The 19,076-nt window shown below is 39.5% G+C and overlaps 1 protein-coding gene across 3 annotated transcripts in view; it reads left to right on the top strand.

Moving 5' to 3' along the window:
* Positions 1–15,225, top strand: part of BLTP1 (bridge-like lipid transfer protein family member 1) — a 191,387-nt gene extending 176,162 nt beyond the window's left edge. For all 3 annotated transcript variants that reach the window (XM_056134547.1, XM_056134545.1, XM_056134546.1), the window contains 14 exons: positions 3–203; positions 1,013–1,192; positions 1,775–1,912; positions 2,511–2,768; positions 3,550–3,700; positions 3,891–4,048; positions 4,155–4,347; positions 4,681–4,898; positions 8,213–8,464; positions 8,900–9,103; positions 10,906–11,100; positions 11,459–11,593; positions 14,454–14,619; positions 14,995–15,225. In XM_056134547.1, coding sequence (XP_055990522.1) covers positions 3–203; positions 1,013–1,192; positions 1,775–1,912; positions 2,511–2,768; positions 3,550–3,700; positions 3,891–4,048; positions 4,155–4,347; positions 4,681–4,898; positions 8,213–8,464; positions 8,900–9,103; positions 10,906–11,100; positions 11,459–11,593; positions 14,454–14,619; positions 14,995–15,211 — 2,666 coding nt within the window. In that variant the 3' untranslated portion in view covers positions 15,212–15,225. The remainder of the gene's footprint in view (positions 1–2; positions 204–1,012; positions 1,193–1,774; positions 1,913–2,510; positions 2,769–3,549; positions 3,701–3,890; positions 4,049–4,154; positions 4,348–4,680; positions 4,899–8,212; positions 8,465–8,899; positions 9,104–10,905; positions 11,101–11,458; positions 11,594–14,453; positions 14,620–14,994) is intronic.
* Positions 15,226–19,076: the final 3,851 nt, after the last annotated feature.

The raw sequence follows: 19,076 nt of genomic DNA, 5'->3' as shown, positions 1-19,076 counted from the left end.
AGGCTCATCAGGCTTGGGCAGCCCCCTGGGTCGAAGCCGGCATAGCAGCAGCCAGTCGGACCTGACCAGTGCCAGCAGCAGCTCCTCAGGGCTCAGTTTCACAGCCTGTATGTCTGACTTCTCTCTCTATGTCTTCCACCCCTATGGTGCTGGCAAACAGAAAACTGCTGTTTCTGGTCTTACCACTGGATCCGGAGGATTAGGTACACTTTGCATGTATTGTTTTTCAAATGGAATCATGATGCCATTAATGATGAATGGAAAACAAGATCAGAAACTTAAAAACTTAATTTTCGATCACTTCCATCCTGAGTTTGTATAATAAGTATTATGAAATTAGTAACTCAGGTAGATTAAATTATATAAAGAAATATTTTGAGATTCGGTATAACTACTTTGGATAAGAGGTTACTTTTGCTTGCTCTTCAAAGCCCATGTTTTCCCTTGAACACATATCTCACTTGTCTGCTTCTTTGCTTGCCTATTTCCATGCTGGAGAAGCCAGTGTTCTCCTGAACATGGAAATTAAATACATTTCCCCTCTTTCTCTCCTCTCACATCTTCTAAACAAGTTTTGCTCAATTAAAAACTTGCTTCACTTTAAAAAAAAATTACTTGCTAATTATTTATCTTACCAAATTTCAGTGTAAGAAAATAATGTTGCATAGATAGTAAAATTTTAGTGTGCATCATTTTTATTTACTTAAAACTGGACTTATGTCACACTGTTTAATAAAATTAAATTTCACTTGCATTTTAAAGTGTAGCTGTACCACTAAAGGAATTATTTGACAAATAAGGAAAAGACATACTCTATATCCAATTCTAGTTTTTTTAAGGATTGTAAAAATTATGTTTATGATCACGAAAACACTGATGTTCTTAAATTTTATCCCCCTGAAATAGTTCTAGCTGATGACATAGCCAAGTGTATTGACTGATCCTGTGTAAGTAGGCTGTTATGAGGCTCATGTATAAATATTTTAAGTGTGTATGTGTATGTATTTTAAAGGCAATGTGGATGAGGAACCCACTTCAGTTACTGGTCGTAAGGACTCACTCAGTATAAATCTTGAGTTCGTAAAAGTGAGTTTGTCTCGGATAAGACGTTCAGGCGGTGCTTCCTTTTTTGAAAGTCAGTCTGTAAGCAAGTCTTCAAGCAAAATGGACACCACACTAATAAATATATCTGGTATTTAATTTCATTTTTCTATTAAATTGTTTCCCAGAATTAAGGCAAGACTGATAGGCTTGTGTGGGTACAGGTTCAGGCTAAAAACAGAATCTTATTCGTGGGAGACATAGGCATACAAGTCCCACAGATTGGTGGGCAGGGCGCAACAAGCACTCAGCCAAGAGCCCGGGCGGTGGCATTGAATCTTGTTGGTCTCACAAGTCTGGTGAGTGGTAGTTTTTGTCACGCAGCTAGTTGGTTTGCATCCCATCTCATCCTGATGGCCCATTCGCTACATCTGAGACACTTTATTGAAACCTATGACAACTGCAAGGAAAGGTGGGAACAGGATCCCAAAGAGTCCTCCCTCACATCAAAATGGAAATGGGACCAACAGGATATACTGTTTTTAAATGTGTGAAAGGGAAACTATTACTAATAGAGCAAACTACATGTTTTTATAATCCATGAATTATAATTCAGTTGTGTGATGTCATATAACTACCTATCATATGGAAACATTAAGGAGTTTGGAAATTAGGTAAATTGTGTATGAATCTAAGAACAAACTACTTCTAATACATTTTATGTATGTATCAGCTGTTTGTGATATAGGATCTGCCTCTTTCAAATACGATATGCGCCGACTCAGTGAAATTCTGGCCTTTCCGAGAGCCTGGTACAGGAGGAGTATAGCAAGACGCCTTTTTCTTGGAGACCAAACTATAAATTTGCCAAGTAAGCTTGTTGTATAGTTATAATTATACTATTGCTTTCAAGTTTACAATAATAACAGCATTTGATAACAAACTTAGTCCTGTTTTTAAGTTGTACCATGCAATTTATTTATAAACATAACAGATGTGTGTTTTCCTGTGCTGACATGATGATATTCAAGCAGTAGCACTGAGTATGTCATTACAGAGCCAAATAGGCAAAAAGCCTTTACTTGGACATTGTTCAGCTTTTATTTTTTGATGATTCTATCATCTTGTGAAATACAGAAATAGCCATCCAAGTAAATCACATTAGGGAAATGCCACCATCTTGGTTGGCCTTTTTCTCCTGATTTAGAGATTGCTGTAGAGTGGTATATTGCATCAGAAAATAGTAGGAACTGGTTTAGGTCTGTATCTGTAAATTGGGAATAAAATGCTGTTGTCCTGGAGTTTCTTCAAGAATCAGACAGTCTTCTCTGTGATTCTGAAAACTGTGAACTGCTCTACAGTTGTCAAACAGGAAGTAGAAAGTCCATAATGTGAAGAAATAATAGGATTTATTAGTTTTTATCATGGTGATAAAGTTCGGTTAATTTTGTTTTCATTCCTATTATTAGCTTCTGGCCCAGGGACACCTGATTCCATTGAAGGGGTTAGCCAGCATCTGTCCCCTGAATCATCCAGAAAAGCATATTGCAGGACCTGGGAGCAGCCCAGCCAGTCAGCCTCCTTCACCCACATGCCTCAGTCTCCTAATGTGTTCAGTGAGCACATGACAGGGAGCACCATGTCACCAGGCACAGCAGCACAGAGCCTGAGATCTCCAGCTTCTGTAAGATCCCGGAGTGTGTCTGATTCTTCAGTTCCCCGAAGAGGTAACACTGCTTGCTGTCAGTGAGACAGCACTCCAATGCCATCAAGTCAAAACCTTTCTTAGTTACTCCCAGATTTCACATAAATACAGGGGTATAGTCTCTTAAACCCTGTTAAAGTCTGTTTTATGCAAATAAAGGGAGGGTACGATCCCAAACCACATCAACTTACAACTGCTACCAGCCAAGTAGATTTCTGGGATAGGGAAACTGTGCTCCTTGGATCAGGTATTTTCAGAAAGAGAGCAAACCTCCAATGTGTGGGAGATACTGGATAGTTATTTAGCTCCCTAATGTGTCTGAAGATACATGAACAATATAGTTTGTCAAAGAAAAGACCCTGAGCACGATGAACCAACACAGCGTGAAAGAACAGCCTCTATTTATGGTGAGCTTACCAGCACTTCTCTAGGAAGACAAAGTTTGTGCAAAGTAAGGCTTAATACATTGAGTAAGTCATCATTTAGAGGCAGTGTGACAACTATTAAAACAACAGGCTTTCCAGATTCTGGCTATTGTAAATAGTATTACAGTAAACATACAAGTGCAGATGTCATTTCTACTGTATTTTTTTTTTTTTTTGCATCTCTGGGATATATTCCCAGAAGTGGTATTGCTGGGTCAAATGGGAGCTCGATTTCTAGTTTTTTGAGAAATGTCCATATTGTTTTCCAAAACAACAACAACAGGCTTTAACACAAGAAAATACTGTTACTGTATATGTCTGGCTCTTCGTGGTAAGAATGGAATGCTGTGTAACATGCATCTGTTTTTTTCTTTTTAGATTCACTATCAAAAACATCAACTCCTTTTAACAAATCAAACAAAGCAGCAAGCCAACAAGGAACCCCATGGGAAACACTCGTCGTGTTTGCTATCAACTTGAAGCAATTAAATGTTCAAATGAACATGAGCAACGTAATGGGAAATACAACGTAAGTAGTTCAGATACAAAAAAAAAAAAGAACTTCGTTATTTTATAGAAAGCAAAAACTTTTATTGTTGAATTTTTTTGCCAAAAATATACCTGTTTTTATAAGAACTTTGTTAAGCTTTTACAAAACACTTTCCCATCTGAGTTCTGGACAGAGAGCCTGTATTTACTTAACATTCCTTCTTTTTCAGCTGGACCACAAGTGGTTTGAAGAGCCAGGGCCGTCTCTCAGTTGGAAGTAATCGGGATCGAGAGATAAGCATGTCTGTGGGTCTGGGACGATCACAGTTGGACTCTAAAGGAGGTGTTGTTGGAGGGACCATAGATGTCAATGCTTTGGAGATGGTTGGTATGTTGAAACTTTGCAACTGAAAAATGTGCTGAAAAATTTTTTGATAACTGTTGGGTTTTTCCCATTAGACTTTTCAGTGAAAATTACCATTTCTGTTTCCTAGCTCACATTTCTGAACATCCAAATCAGCAACCCAGTCACAAAATTCAAATCACCATGGGTTCCACTGAAGCTCGTGTTGATTATATGGGTTCTAGCATTCTCATGGGGATCTTCAGCAATGCTGACCTTAAGCTTCAGGATGAATGGAAAGTAAATCTGTACAATACTCTGGATTCAAGCATGACTGATAAAAGGTATTCAAATTCTGGGGCTGGAGTGATAGCACAGCGGGTAGGGCGTTTGCCTTGCATGCAGCCGACCCGGGTTCGATTCCCAGCATTCTCTGTGGTCCCCTGAGCACCACCAGGAGTAATTCCTGAGTGCACAGCCAGGAGTTAACCCCCGTGCAACGCTGGGTGTGACCCAAAAAATAAAAAAATAAAAAAAAGGTATTCAAATTCATTCTCTCTTCCAGTGAGAAATCAGTTTATTATGAGTGAATGAACAAAGTTTGGTGGGAAAAAGAATTCTTTTTGTTCTTCTAAACTCTTTGATAAGATGTATAAGAATTTTGTTTTATGTCCTAGTGAAATTTTCGTCCATGGAGATTTGAAGTGGGATATTTTCCAAGTGATGATCTCAAGATCAACCACACCAGATTTGATAAAAATAGGAATGAAGCTCCAGGAGTTTTTTACACAGCAGTTTGATACCAGCAAACGAGCTTTGTCTACTTGGGGACCAGTTCCTTACCTTCCACCTAAGACAATGACCAACAACCTAGAGAGAAGTTCACAGGAACAATGTAAGAATCAGAATGACACTTCATAGATGCTTCACCTTTTCACTCTATAGGGGTTAGTCTATTAAATATTGTTTCTTGAGCTCGAGGATATGTTGTGGCACTAGAGCACACGTCCTTCATGTTCAATCCCCAGCACCAAGAAAAATAATTTGATATTCCATACGGGCTGGAGCGATAGTATAGCAGGTAGGGTATTTGCCTTGCACACGGCTGACCCGGATTTGATTCCTCCATCTCTCTCAGAGAGCCCGGCATGCTACCAAGAGAGTGCCGCCTGCACAGCAGAGCCTGGCAAGTTCCCCGTGACATACTCAATATGCCAAAAACAGTAACAAGTCTCACAATAGAGATGTTACTGGCGCCAGCTCCAGCAAATCGATGAACAATGGGAGGAAAGTGCTACAGTGCTACTTACTAAGTAGAGTCCACATACTGTTCATCCTATTCACTCAGCAAAGTATCTCCTACCTGCCACAGCAATCAGAGAACCTAATTTTGGAAGTCAGTATCATCTCCTCTCCCTTTCAAAACTCATCTTTAGCCATACATCATGCTTCTGAATGAATGCCAGTTATGACAATACCATGTACTGGTTTAGAGCACAGTCTCCGGAATTAGAACAGCTGAATCTGGACTCAATTCACTGTGTCACATTAGGCAACAGCCATGTTTTTTCTTTTTTCTGGTTTTGGGGCCACAACCAACAGTACTAAGAGGGTACTCCCTACTAGGTAATTAGGGGTGTCTCCCATGGGGAGCTATCTCTTCAGCGCCACCAACCATGTTCTTAAGCATGGTCTTAAGAGGTCCCTTAGTGGACCATGGTCCTACCCCCATGAAACTTCTAACAGGTAGATGGACCACCAATCACTTTACAAACTAGGTATATAAGATAGTTTCAGGTAGAGAGAAGTACTGAGAACATTACAATGATCACTTCAGAAAGGTGGTCAGGAAAGAGAATTTAGGTGGCTATTGAATTGTGAAAAACAATTCTGTACTGAAAGCTGGACTTGCATTCACAAGCAAGCCAGAGGTAAGATTTTTATGATAAAGGGTAGTCACTGGCATGTTCTAAAAAATCTGATATTTTGCTGGTCTTTTTTTATTTTTTTGCCTTTTGGGTCACACCCGGCAATGCACAGGGGTTACTCCTGGCTCTGCACTCAGAAATTACTCCTGGCAGTGCTCAGGGGACCATATGGGATGCTGGGAATCCCACCTGGGTCGGCTGTGTGCAAGGCAAACGCCCTACCCCCTGTGCTATCACTCCCGCCCCTGATATTTTGTTTTCTTAAAAGACTTTTTATTTTGGGGGCTGGAGCGATAGCACAGCGGGTAAGGTGTTTGTTTTGCATGCGGCCTACCCAGGTTCGATTCCCAGCATCCCATATGGTCCCCTGAGCACTGTCAGGGGTAATTCCTGAGTGCAGAGCCAGGAATGACCCCTGTGCATTGCTGGGTGTGACTCAAAAAGCAAAAAAAAAATTTTATTTTTATTTGGGGGAGGAGCAGGACACATCCAGTGGTATTCAGGGGTCACTCCTGATAGGCCTGGGGAACATAGGGGATGATGGGGATCAAACCCAGGTCATCAATGTGCAAGGCAAACACCCTACCCACTGCACTATTGCTCCAGTTCCCAAAAATATTTATTTTCAAAATATAACTGCCTATGAGCAGAATTGACAACGATGATTAATAATAGAAGTCAGGAGGCCATTACAATAATTACAGTTACATTATGGTTATAAGAAGACCACTGTAGGAGTCCAGGTGACATTAACTAGAATGCTGAAAGGTAAAAATGGTAAGTAGTCGTCAAAATAGGGTCATTTTTGTAGTAACATATTAGTACATGTACATTGAGAACAAAATCTAGAAATACTCCCCCAGGGAAAAAAAAATCACAACTCCTCCCAGAAAAAAATACCAATGAGCACTTAGAAGCATGTACTTCATTACTTTTCTGTCCCTGATATTTCATTCCCTGTTATTTCATTGTCTTTTCCAGTCAACTTTGTACTTTGCTTATCTTTTGTCCTATTGCTTTTTCACCATATTACACAACTGACATCTAAGTGTCAAACCAGTAGACAAAATCTAAGACCACAATTCCCAGTTGTCCAGGAAAATGTCCTACCTTCCTTCTTTGACTTTTTTTTTTTAATTTTATGGGATATGTACTCCACGCAATCTGTTGGCATGCCACACAGGTTCTGAGTATTTTTTTTTCTTTTTGGGTCATACCCGGCGATACACAGGGGTCACTCCTGTTTCTACACTCAGGAATTATCCCTGGTGGTGCTCAGGAGACCATATGGGATGTTGGGAATCAAACCTGGGTCGGCCGCGTGCAAGGCAAATGCCCTCCCCGCTGTGCTATCACTCCAGCCTCCTCTGACTTTTTTAAAAAGTTGTTCTTTCTTGTTTTTTTTTTAATCTTCTGATTTCGTTAAAATAGAGGGATATTCTTTAAAAGGTCTGGTCCAAAGTCTTCAAAAAGGTCCTTGTGATAGAAGATAAAGAGATATAGGTAATATTTTAGAGCAAAGAAAACTAAAAAGACATGCCATTGAATGAGGCATAAAGGTAAAGGTAAAGGTAAAGGCCCTACCGTTGTTCATCGATTTGCTCGAGCGGGCCCAGTAACGTCTCCATTGGAGATTTTTGTTGTTACTGTGTTTGGCATATCGAATACATCACGGGTGGCTTGTCAGGCTCTGCCGTGTGGGCGAGATACTCTCGGTAGCTTGCCGGGCTCTCCAAGAGGGGCGGAGGAATCAAACTCGGGTCAGCCATGCTGGCTGCTTGCAAGGCAAACGCCCTACCGCTGTGCTATCGCTCTAGCCAGCGTTTGTGGTTATATCCACGAGGTGGTATAGGGGAAATGATGTATCTCCTCCCCCGCCCCCCTCCCCCTGCCTTTCAAAATGCAGTCTGATTCAATTCCCAGATAGTGCTGCTGCAAGACTGAGCTCTTTTTATCATATACTGTTTTGTTATTGTTAGGCGTTACTCTCACAGCACTTTTTGTACTTCTTGAAGAGACTATATGAAAACCCTAGTGTGCAGAGGTAGTGGGAGAACTGTAAAAAGTTCATGCCCACACTTTGTTGGCTATTAATTATCAAAGAAATGCTAGTTACAACTCCATCTATAGGCATCTTTTTTCAGACTGTATCTTCAAGTTGACCAGGTATCCTTGTTGTCATCCCTTCCCCGTAACCTTTCCATGTACAAGACAGCCCTGGTGCCCCTGCCAATGGGCACATGCAGGAGGCAACAGGGTAAGTGGTCTGGTTTTCTTGCAGTGCTGGATGCAGCTCACCATCGCCACTGGCCCGGAGTGCTGAAGGTGGTGTCAGGATGCCACATCTCCCTGTTTCAGATCCCACTTCCAGAGGATGGAATGCAGTTTGGAGGATCAATGAGCTTACATGGAAATCATATGACACTGGCTTGTTTTCATGGTCCAAATTTCCGGTCAAAATCCTGGGCCCTTTTTCATTTAGAAGAACCAAATATTGCTTTTTGGACTGAAGCGCAGAAAATCTGGGAAGACGGTAAAGTGACACATTCCTATCTATTGATCCAAGTAGTTTTCCTTTCCGATTTCTGAATTCATCTGTTACCATGTGCCTGACCTTTCAGGAGTTCCTGCCTGGGAGCCAGAATGCATAATAAATGGCGTGTGCAAGTGTCATACTAAGTCACTGTTTCTATGAGCAATGTAGAAAAGACACAGTAGTATTCAGCTGTTGTGGACAAGTGTTTGTTTTTCTTGACCATGATTAACCCAGTTCTTACTCAGAAGGGAAAAATGGTCAATGCTCTTCATCTTCTTGCTGGGGATAATTCAGTCATAACCAGAAGAAAAGTAACTTGTGATTTCTTTTTTTCCACGTATACTTCTCTCCACCCTGTCTGCACACTTATGGACTTAGCTCCATATTAGCTTTAGGGTCAGAGCAGACATTAAAAATCTTTGTTTCCTCTAGGTTCCAGTGACCATTCCACTTACATTGTACAGACTCTGGATTTTCATCTGGGTCATAACACCATGGTCACCAAACCATGTGGTGCTTTGGAAAGCCCCATGGCAACAATAACCAAGATCACAAGGCGTCGCCATGAAAACCCACCCCATGGAGTAGCAAGTGTGAAAGAATGGTTCAACTATGTGACAGCCACAAGAAACGAAGGTGGGATTCTCATAAATGAACTAGACTGTTTTCACTGTTTTCAGTTGTGCTAATCTTGTAGGGTTTTCATTGCTTTACTTAGTTTCTCTTTACTCCTAACAAGTACAGTATTAGGCCCTGATTCACCACTTGGTATCAGACCATAATTATTTTAGGTGTAACTATAAACATTCAGAATGAAATTGGTGTAAGTAAATTAAAATTATTTAACATTAATAATACTTAACACTGGCAGAATGAGAAAGTTATTGCACAGTAATAAAATGTCTCAAACTTCCATTTCATTTTATTCCAGCCATCCTGAACCTAGTGTTTGACTTGACTCCTATGAAGTCAAGTTAATGAGTGTTTTCTCATTTGAGTAGATTCACCAGTCTTGTAATACCACAGCCACTGAAATTCTTTTTGTACAGAAACAAAAGCAACCTTCTACATGCACTTCATCTCCACTAGAGCCCCAGGGGTCAGCGACTGCTGAAATTGTTCTGGGAATCAGGAATCAAATTAAAACATCAACAGGCACATTTGACCTATTTGCCTTCCAATAGATTTTAGGGGAAAGGGTTATTTTTGGTTGGAGTTCTCTGGAGGAGCTATTAGCATACTAAAACAATTAACACCTTGTTAATTTAAATTAAGTCAAATTAACACATTGTTTAATTTAACACACCAACTGATGGATAGTACACTGTGATGCCACACATCAGAGAGATCATACCACCAAACGTTCTTTAAATTGATCAATAGGAAAAATTATCACGAATCACAACCACCCTGTTATTCATCGATTGCCTCGAGCAGGCCCCAGTAACGTCTCCTTCATCCTAGCCCTGAGATTTTGAAGAAAGTGCTATATTCAAGGCTCTTTAGGAGAATGAGACCCATCATTGTTACTGGTATTTGGCATATTGGGTACGCCACGGGGAGTTTGCCAGACTCTGCTGTGTGGGCAGGCTACATTCGATAGCCTGCAAGTTTGTCCAAAGTAGGAATGAGATAATAAGGTGTCATAAAAAGATGTCCTGATAAGATGTCGCGCGGCCAAATGCAGCCGCGCAGTTCCGGGAGCTGGATTTTATAGTCTCTGAGTCTTGGCCGCTGATGGGATTACACGGCGCCAGGGGGCCAGGTGGTGGGTGTGACCCCCGCCTACTGGAATTTGGAGGATCTGGGTGGAGGATGCTCGACTCCAATCCGAGTAGGCTGGGAGATCTCGGCCCCGGAACCCGCGTGGATTTGTCCCTCTGCCAGTACCTTCATGTGTGCGGAGAGTGGTCTCAGCATGGTGGTGGCTGGTCCTGGAGGTCTTCGGCTGCCAGAGCCCTGGTCGGGGCGGGGAGGAAAGCTCAACCCACTCCCCTCCAACGGGCCCCGGCGAGGAACAGCCAGGCGCAGGGGCAGAAGACTCGTAAATTCGATAAATAAAATATTTAATCTGTTGACGATTTTAAGTTTAATCAAACTCAAATTCAGACATGAATTCAGGCTCGTCATTCTAAAACCTGAGAAACAGTGACAAAATAGCTGAATATCTGGCTCTGTATGTAAATATTCAGTAATTCCTGGTTTTTAAAGTAAGTTACCGGTGCCAGTTTGGTTTTGGTTTTTGAGGGCCTGTGGTGTTCAGAAGTTACTCCTGGCTCTGCACTCAGGAATTATTCCTGGCAGGCTCAGGGTACCACATGGGGCACTGGGGATAGAACCCACGTCGGCCATATGCAAGGTGAGCCACTCTATCTGCTGTAATGTCACTAGGGCCCACTGCCTGTTCTTTACTCGTTTCTTTATCATTACGCACCTAGAGCTAAATCTTCTTCGGAATGTTGATGCAAATAATGCTGAGAATAGCACAACTGTGAAGAACTCCAGTTTGCTGAGTGGATTTAGGGGAGGCTCTAGCTACAATCATGAAACAGAGACGATTTTTGCACTTCCAAGGATGCAGCTTGATTTTAAATCTATTCATGTTCAAGAACCACAGGAACCGTCACTCCAGGGTATGTGGAACTCAGTTTCTAGTTACTAAGAAAACGCTAAAGGAACTTCATGCATGGCTTTTCGCACAACTCACTTCTGTTAATACTAACATAGCTAAGGAAATTGGCTTTCTTACCAACCACAGAACCTCTCTCCAAGCCTGTTATCCATCAGGTGTGCCTTTTTCTCTTCAGGAAGCTGAAGAGAATGAGAAAACTGCTTGAGCAGAGCTTGGATAAGGAACAAATGCAAACCCCCACTGTCATAGAAATCACTCCTTTCCTTCAAACTGCATTTATGTGGCTCTCTTCATGGGAAGGGAAAGGAATGTATTTCATTGCATTTTTTTATTATAAAGAACTTCATTTACTGTGACAGATGCTAACTTGAAGCCCAAGGTGGAATGCAGCGTGGTTACAGAGTTCACGGACCACATCTGCGTAACCATGGATGCTGAGCTCATCATGTTCCTCCATGATCTAGTGTCGGCTTATCTGAAAGAAAAAGAAAAAGGTAGGTGGTGTTTCCAAAGATGTGAGCAGTGTTAGGCCCTGTAGGAAATTCTATAGAAAAAAAGAAACCCTCTGTTTAAATACTGCTAATCAAAGTAAAATAATTCCCCCACTCCTCACCCAGCAATGTTCTGAGGATAAAACTGGGGTCAGGTACATGCATGGCACACACCCTAACCTGTGTAGCACTCTGGTTCCCAAGTGAACAGAGAAGCTTGTTTTGATTATCTTATATTGGTTTGCTCACTGGAAATTTAAGATTTGCCCATTAAAAGCTATAGAGAGACCCCTAATATCCCTATAAAAACTGGTTGTATGTTCATACAATGGAATACTCTCCAAATACATGGTTATTATTATAACTATTTACTGTATAATTACATGACTACAGAGTTGAAACAGGATCTCTTTATAAATCTTGTTGAGATAATTAGTCTAGTTGTTTTCATAAAGAGTAAGTATAATAAACTGCCTCATGATGTTTGGGGGAAAAAGTTACTGAAGCAAGCACTTAAGGCATCAGTGCTACTACTCTCTCATTACTATTCCCTAAATATGTGAAATATTGTTATCTATTTAAACTGATGAAAATCTATTTAAACTGATGAAAATCAGTTTGTCTGTTTGTTTTTTTAATTTATTTATTGAATCACCATAGAAAATTACAAAGCTTTCAGGCTTAAGTCTTAGTCATACAATGATCAAACACCCATCCCTTCACCAGTGGACATTTTCTACCACCAAGAATCCCAATATACCTCCTATCCCACCCCTCCCCATGCCTGTGAGGTAGATGATTTCCATTTAGCTCTCTCTACTTTGATTACATTCATTATTTCAACAAAAGATGCACCATTGTTATTTGGAATTTCCCCCCAACAATCAAACCTGCTGAAAAGGCATCGTGAAATAATTTGTTTTCTATTGCTGGTTATGAAGACCATATGGTGTTGCACGGCCGTGCGAATTTGGATTTCTGATATTTTACTGATTAAGTCTGGAGGGATTTCTGCCAAAAGCCGCATAGTTCCGAGACTGGCTTGTGTGCCGCTGGGTCCATGGCCTGAAAATCAGTTTATAGATAACACATACATTGTCTACCTTTATGTACAGCACCAACATATCTCAGTCATGTGTAACTCTCATTTTCCTCTCTGCCTTAAATTTCTAGATCTCAAAGCTTGACAGCTTTCTCTTAGATAATTAGGTAAAACCAATCATTTAGAGAATTAACTGTATTAACCTACCATAAACTATATTTGTGAGGGAAATATTTTTAATATAATTACAAGCATTTCAATGTGTTAGGGTTGAGAGTAGCATAGCCTCCATCAGCAATCACGAAAAGCAGAGTCGCTGCATCTCTAGGGAGTATCATATTATATTATTGTAATATTCCTCCCCCTGTGGGAGTAGTCTGTGGGCCAGACCCACCTGCTCAAAGATGACTCCTGCCAGTGCTCGGGGGGATGGAACTGGGGTCAGCTATAGTAAGGCAAACAAGCTCCTTATCCCCTGTATTAATTGACTCTGTTCCACAATGCTTTCTTTTTCATTAAGAGCATGTGAAAGCAATCTTTGTCTCAGATTTAATCAATACATGTATATATTTGTATATACGTAAATATACATATATATTTATATACACACATATATATATACACATATACTTTTCGTTATTGCCAGCAGAGGCCTATAAATTTTGAGTATTCAATGTAAAGATCCCAAATTATCTCAATAGAATTGTTAAAAATTTATTCACTATATATCATTCCCAGTACCTACTGTGAAATAGCAGTAGTTCTTACCTCAAAAGTTAACAATAATATAGAAATACCAGTGCTATTTTATTCAAAGAAATACTGTTTTGGGATCAAACAACTACGTGAACAATTTTTTATAACTGTGTAATATGATTTATTTGAAAGTAAAAATTACAAATACAATTTAAATGCTATTTTAATGATTTATTATATGGCCATATTGTGAATATAAATATATATTAATCTATACATTTATAGATTATAATTTTCATAAGTGTAGTACTTTGTAAAGTAATTTAGCAGAATGTAAACCTGGTTGGCAATGCTTTGCAAAAGTGAACAGTTTTTTATTTTCAAGTATTTTTGGTTGAATAGCCAAGAGTTTTTTTTCCTATTCTTCAAGCAATTGACTTATGATGTGAGGCTTTCCATTTAAATATTATTCTCTATATGATGATGAGTAATAATAGATAGCTGGGTATCAAAAACTTCCTACACACATAACTAGCTTTTTAACACCCATTTTTCTTATGTTCTCTCTATAGTTTACATAGCTTTCAGGTTTTTCTCTGCTGGTAGAGTAATGTCACTATCATTAGAACCATAACTTGATCCAGTTAAAATCTCTTTTGAAATCCTTTTCCTATTCATCAAAAATATTATCACTGCTCTCTTAAATTGTAATTTTAAATTACATTTTCCATCTCTGTGACTAGTATGTTATTTATTTGTGAGTCAGAGAAATAATAAAATCCATATGAAAGTAGAAAACAACAGATGCAAGTGAAATTCAACAAATCACAATATGTTGATTCTTCACTGCAGTATGTTGTGGGTCTATTTGACAGACCTACTTTTGAGTACAAAGCCAAACTTTGTTAGTCACTGGGAGGAAAGAGTACTTATGCACGAGAAGGGCAATTATGGCATGTATTTATGGTTCAACATGCATTTGAGATTATAACACTTTAGGAAATGTAACGGGCTTTGGCCAATTCACAAATAAACTGATAAATGGAACCAATTATTCTTACTGCATAGTAATTTAAAATAAATAAGATGCACAGTTGTAGTATTAATCTCTCATTTTCATTACAGCCATTTTTCCACCTCGGATTTTATCTACTCGACCAGGACAGAAAAGCCCAATTATTATCCATGATGAGAATTCCTCTGACAGAGACAGAGAAGACGGCATCACTTATACTACCGTGGACTGGAGAGACTTCCTGTGCAATACATGGCATCTGGAACCCACCCTGAGGTAAGCTGTAGGAATACTCTGAGAAGGCTGTGAATGATAGGCCAGAGGGATAGTACAGGATTAAGGTCAGGAATTGTAGGTCAGATGAGTGTTCTTCAACCTTTTTACACCTTCAGTCAGTTCTTCAGACCGATCCATGGACTAGCATTTATAACTAACATAATAGTCCTGTGATTACACCCTTTTTACATCTGTAGACTGGCACTAGTCAGTATGTGATCAATGACTAGATCATTCAGAATGCACATGCTGAAAATATCATGTATTGAACCAATTATAGAGGCTTAGTAATGTTCTTGAACTTGAACTCACCCCCTTCAGGATTGTACTACATGTAGCACTATGCCCCTTAACTGTTATTTTTAATTGTTTTAGATTAATTTCCTGGACTGGAAGAAAGATTGATCCAGTAGGTGTTGATTATATTCTTCAAAAACTGGGCTTTCATCATGCCAGGACTACTATTCCTAAATGGCTTCAAAGAGGAGTCATGGACCCACTGGACAAAGTTTTGTCTGTTCTTATCAAAAAGCTTGGTACTGCACTACAGGATGAAAAGGAAAAGAGAGGAAAAGACAAAGAAGAACACTAAAAAGAAAAACAGAAGTTTCCTGTGAACAAATTATAATTTTGTTGCTACGTTTTCTTACACTGGAGGTTTTTTTGTATAGTAAAATTTTAAATACAACTTAAAATTAATGTTGCGGCCATCATAGTGAAGGTCTGTAAGATAACCTGTTCTAGAGTTCCATCTGTATACAGTGAAGTATTGCCTGACAGTTTCTGTGAAAAACTAGATTGAACTATATAAGTATGCTCAGTAAAGTTTATCACTGTATTATGTGCAATGATTTCTGCATCTTTTTGAAACTTTAAGAATAACTGTGAATTTCCTTTATTGGCCACAATGTTTAGGGATAAAGTCCTGTTGATAATGTGATTATTTTCTCATTAAGTGTTCTTTAAAAAAAATGTAGCCTTGTATAAATGTCTATCTGTATATAAGTTTGAATAATTGAAATATGGTTAAATATCACTAAAATACTGTTTGTAATTACTGTAATAAAGTCTCATTAATTGGTTTCAGTCTGTAATTGAATCTTTCAACTTATTTTTACAATAGCTTTCCATCCTATGTCAGTTATTCACTGTTTTCACAGAAGATTATTATTCCTTTTTGTTGTATTGTTTTTGTTTGGGGGTCGTACCTTGCAGTTCTAAGGACTTACTCCTGGGGGGCTTGAGAGACCATCGAACCCAGAGATCAGGTATCAAGGATCAAACCTAGGTCAGCTGCATGTAAGACAAACACCCTATGCACTATGCTATCACTCTGACACCAAAGATTATTATTCCTTGTAAAACTAGCCCAAGGATGCTTCCAAGGAAAAACTTCAAAATATTTTGAACTTATGAAGGTATACATATATTATCACAATAAAGGAATAGTCAACAGTGGAGAACTAACCCACAGATGATCTCTGTTAAGACCAGAGCCTAAATCCAAACCTTACCTCTTAGATTGCTCTCCTCCTGTCAACTTTCCCCTGTCCACACTCACTGATAACCTAAAGATGGTACAGAAAGTGGAACTAGTCTAGAATGGAAGAAAGGTTTCAGATATGGTGCCCTCAGCTTGGATACTTAAGCCTCAGAAAGAGGCCTGAATTCATGGCTCCCTCCAAGAGTAATTTGCCCATTACCTCAGCATTTACTCTGTGTGGGCAACAGGTCTCTAATCACCTCATCAGGTATACAGAAGTGTCAGTTTACAAAGCAAAGATACCACAGTATCCTGAGTAAGTATCTCAGGATTATATCCTGCACTCTACAAATCTGGAAGTTGCACAGCAAGTAAGGGAACGCAACCACTCAATTCAAATCACAATAATGTATGACATTAAAGTGAAAAAATCAAATTTATCACAAACTATGGAGTAAAACAATGGAGTAAAAACAAAAGCAAAGGAAGAGGTCTAGTGTAGTGTAACTTAAGCCTGATGAAGAAAAACAGAAAACTCTGAGACTTAAAACAAGGATAAGAAAACAAAAACATCTTAAAACAAAAAAAGGGTTTTGAATGCATTTGCGGCAGTGCATCTTATTATCTCATTATTATTATCTCATTATCTCATTCTTACTTTGGTCAACCTGGCAGGCTACCGAATGTAACCTGCCCATAGGGCAGAGTCTGGCAAACTCCCCGTGGGGTACCCAATATGCCAAATACCAGTAACAATGAAGGGTCTCATTCTCCTAACCCTGAAAGAGCCTTGAAAAAGAGCACTTTTTAAAATCCTGGCTAGGACAAAAGAGATGTTACTGGTGCCTGCTTGAGGCAATCAATGAACAACAGGATGATCGTGATTGTGAAATGTAAAATAGCCTGGCTAAAGACTACAATAGGTGATGTATTAATAGTCATAAAGAAGAAACAATGAGTTGAAAAATATAGCAGTGGAAAACTCAAAAAAGGTAGAAAAGTTAACATTAAAATGTGAAAACTGAAGGAACCTTATTGGAGTATACCAATTTATCAAGATTTTAAGGATACCAGAAAAGGAGGAAGGGTAGAAATCCTAAAAGATATATCTGGGGGCTGGAGGGATAGCACAGCGGGCAGAGCGCTGGGCCACATCAGGTTCGATTCCCAGCATCCCATACGTTCCCCTGAGCACCGCCAGGAGTGATTCCTGAGTGCAGAGCCAGGAGTCAGCCCTGAGCATCGCTGGGTGTGACCCAAAAATAAACACTGTTAGCACTGTTCTCCTGTTGTTCATCGATTTGCTCAAGCAGGCCCAGTAACGTCTCCATTGTGAGACTTGTTACTGTGTTTGGCATATTGAATATGTCACGGGGAGCTTGCCAGGCTCTGCCGTGCGAGCGAGATCCTCTCGGTAGCTTGCCGGGCTCTCCGAGAGGGGCAGAGGAATCGAACCCGGGGCTGGCCGGGTCAGCCGCATGCGAGGCAAATGCCCTTTCTGCTGTGCTATCGCTCCTGCCCCAAAACAAAACAAAAGAAATATCTGAAAGCCTCCCTAATTTGTAAAGAAATTAAAACTTCAAACACAAGAGACTTTTAAATACTATCAAAATAAACTCAAGCATACTCAAAAAATTAATATTAAACATGATACCGTTACAAAGGAAATGAGGAGGAGGGGCAAGTAGTTTAGTTTCTCAAGGAATCCTCATTTACATATGGCATACACAATCTGGCCATTCCACAAACCCTCATTTACACATGCAGTCTGACTGGCCATTTGCATAGGGGATGCTCAACCTGACTGATATAATCAGCAGAAAGATTTAAGGGACAGGGATACATAACCTGTATGAGTTCAGGGATACGCAGGGCTGCTGTTACTGCTGCTGCTAAAGATTACATCAAAGAGTCACCATGAAGAGGCATGCCTGTGTGAGCTATAAAATAAAAATAAAGAGCTGTAAAGCTGAAGACATCTGGTACTATTTGTATATCACTGACAAGAACCTAAAGTTAGATTTGCTGCAACAACACTATGGGAAAGTCTCTAAGGGAAAACATAAGAACCCTCAGAAAATTTTCTACAGATACCAGAAGAGAATGATATGAAATATATAAATTTCTAAAGGAAGATAAAAAGGATTTTAAACCCAATACTATGCTTCTGGATCACCAATGAGAGTAGAAGGAAACAACCTGAGGGGAAAAAAAAAAGCAATGCATCACTATAAGACTGGCTCTACAAGAAATATTTTAAAAATTCAAAATTAAGCTCATCTAGTAGTCAGACATCAAAAATTATATAATACTGTGGAAGGGAGGGAGAATGGCCCGCTAACATGAATGTAAGATCCATGTAAAAGGCAACAAGTGTAGGACTTGGCATATAAACATCAGGATAATCCTAAAAATCTACAGAAGAAAAACTTAAAAATTAAAGAAGAAATTCAAAAAGAATTTTATGAGAGAAGGAATTACACAAAGAACAGCGATTAAAAAAACTAATAAGCAACAGATATTTTTAATTCATTCATTACCTTAAATATCAATGCTCTGAATTCACCCACTAATTGGCAGTTTTGTAGAATGAAACAGACAAAGTTTGGGACCAGGGAGATAGCTCTGTGGTCAGATGCACATGCTTTGTATCCAGCAAGACCCAAATTCAAACCCCAGCACCACATGAGCCCTCTGGAAGCCCTTGTGGTCCCTAGCACCAAGCACTAAACCATTGGGCCCAGCTGCCAAGTATCACCAGGAGCGACCCTCAGGACCCTCACCTTCACCTTCACCCTCACCACCACCACCACCACCACCATCCCTAAAACTGAAAACTTTGCTGCCTACAGGAAAAACAAACCTGCACTTTCAAGATAAAAAGCTGGAAAACAATTTCATAATAAAATAGTAACTTTTATTTTTTTTTTACCAGAAATAAAACTTTTATTTGTTACCAATGAACATCTGAATT

This window comes from Sorex fumeus, unplaced genomic scaffold (assembly GCF_029834395.1).
Source record: "Sorex fumeus unplaced genomic scaffold, SorFum_2.1 ptg000099l, whole genome shotgun sequence".
In the NCBI taxonomy this organism is placed as follows: Eukaryota; Metazoa; Chordata; class Mammalia; order Eulipotyphla; family Soricidae; genus Sorex; species Sorex fumeus.
Note: the sequence above shows the minus strand (reverse complement) of the source record. Positions and strands in the feature narration are given on the sequence as shown.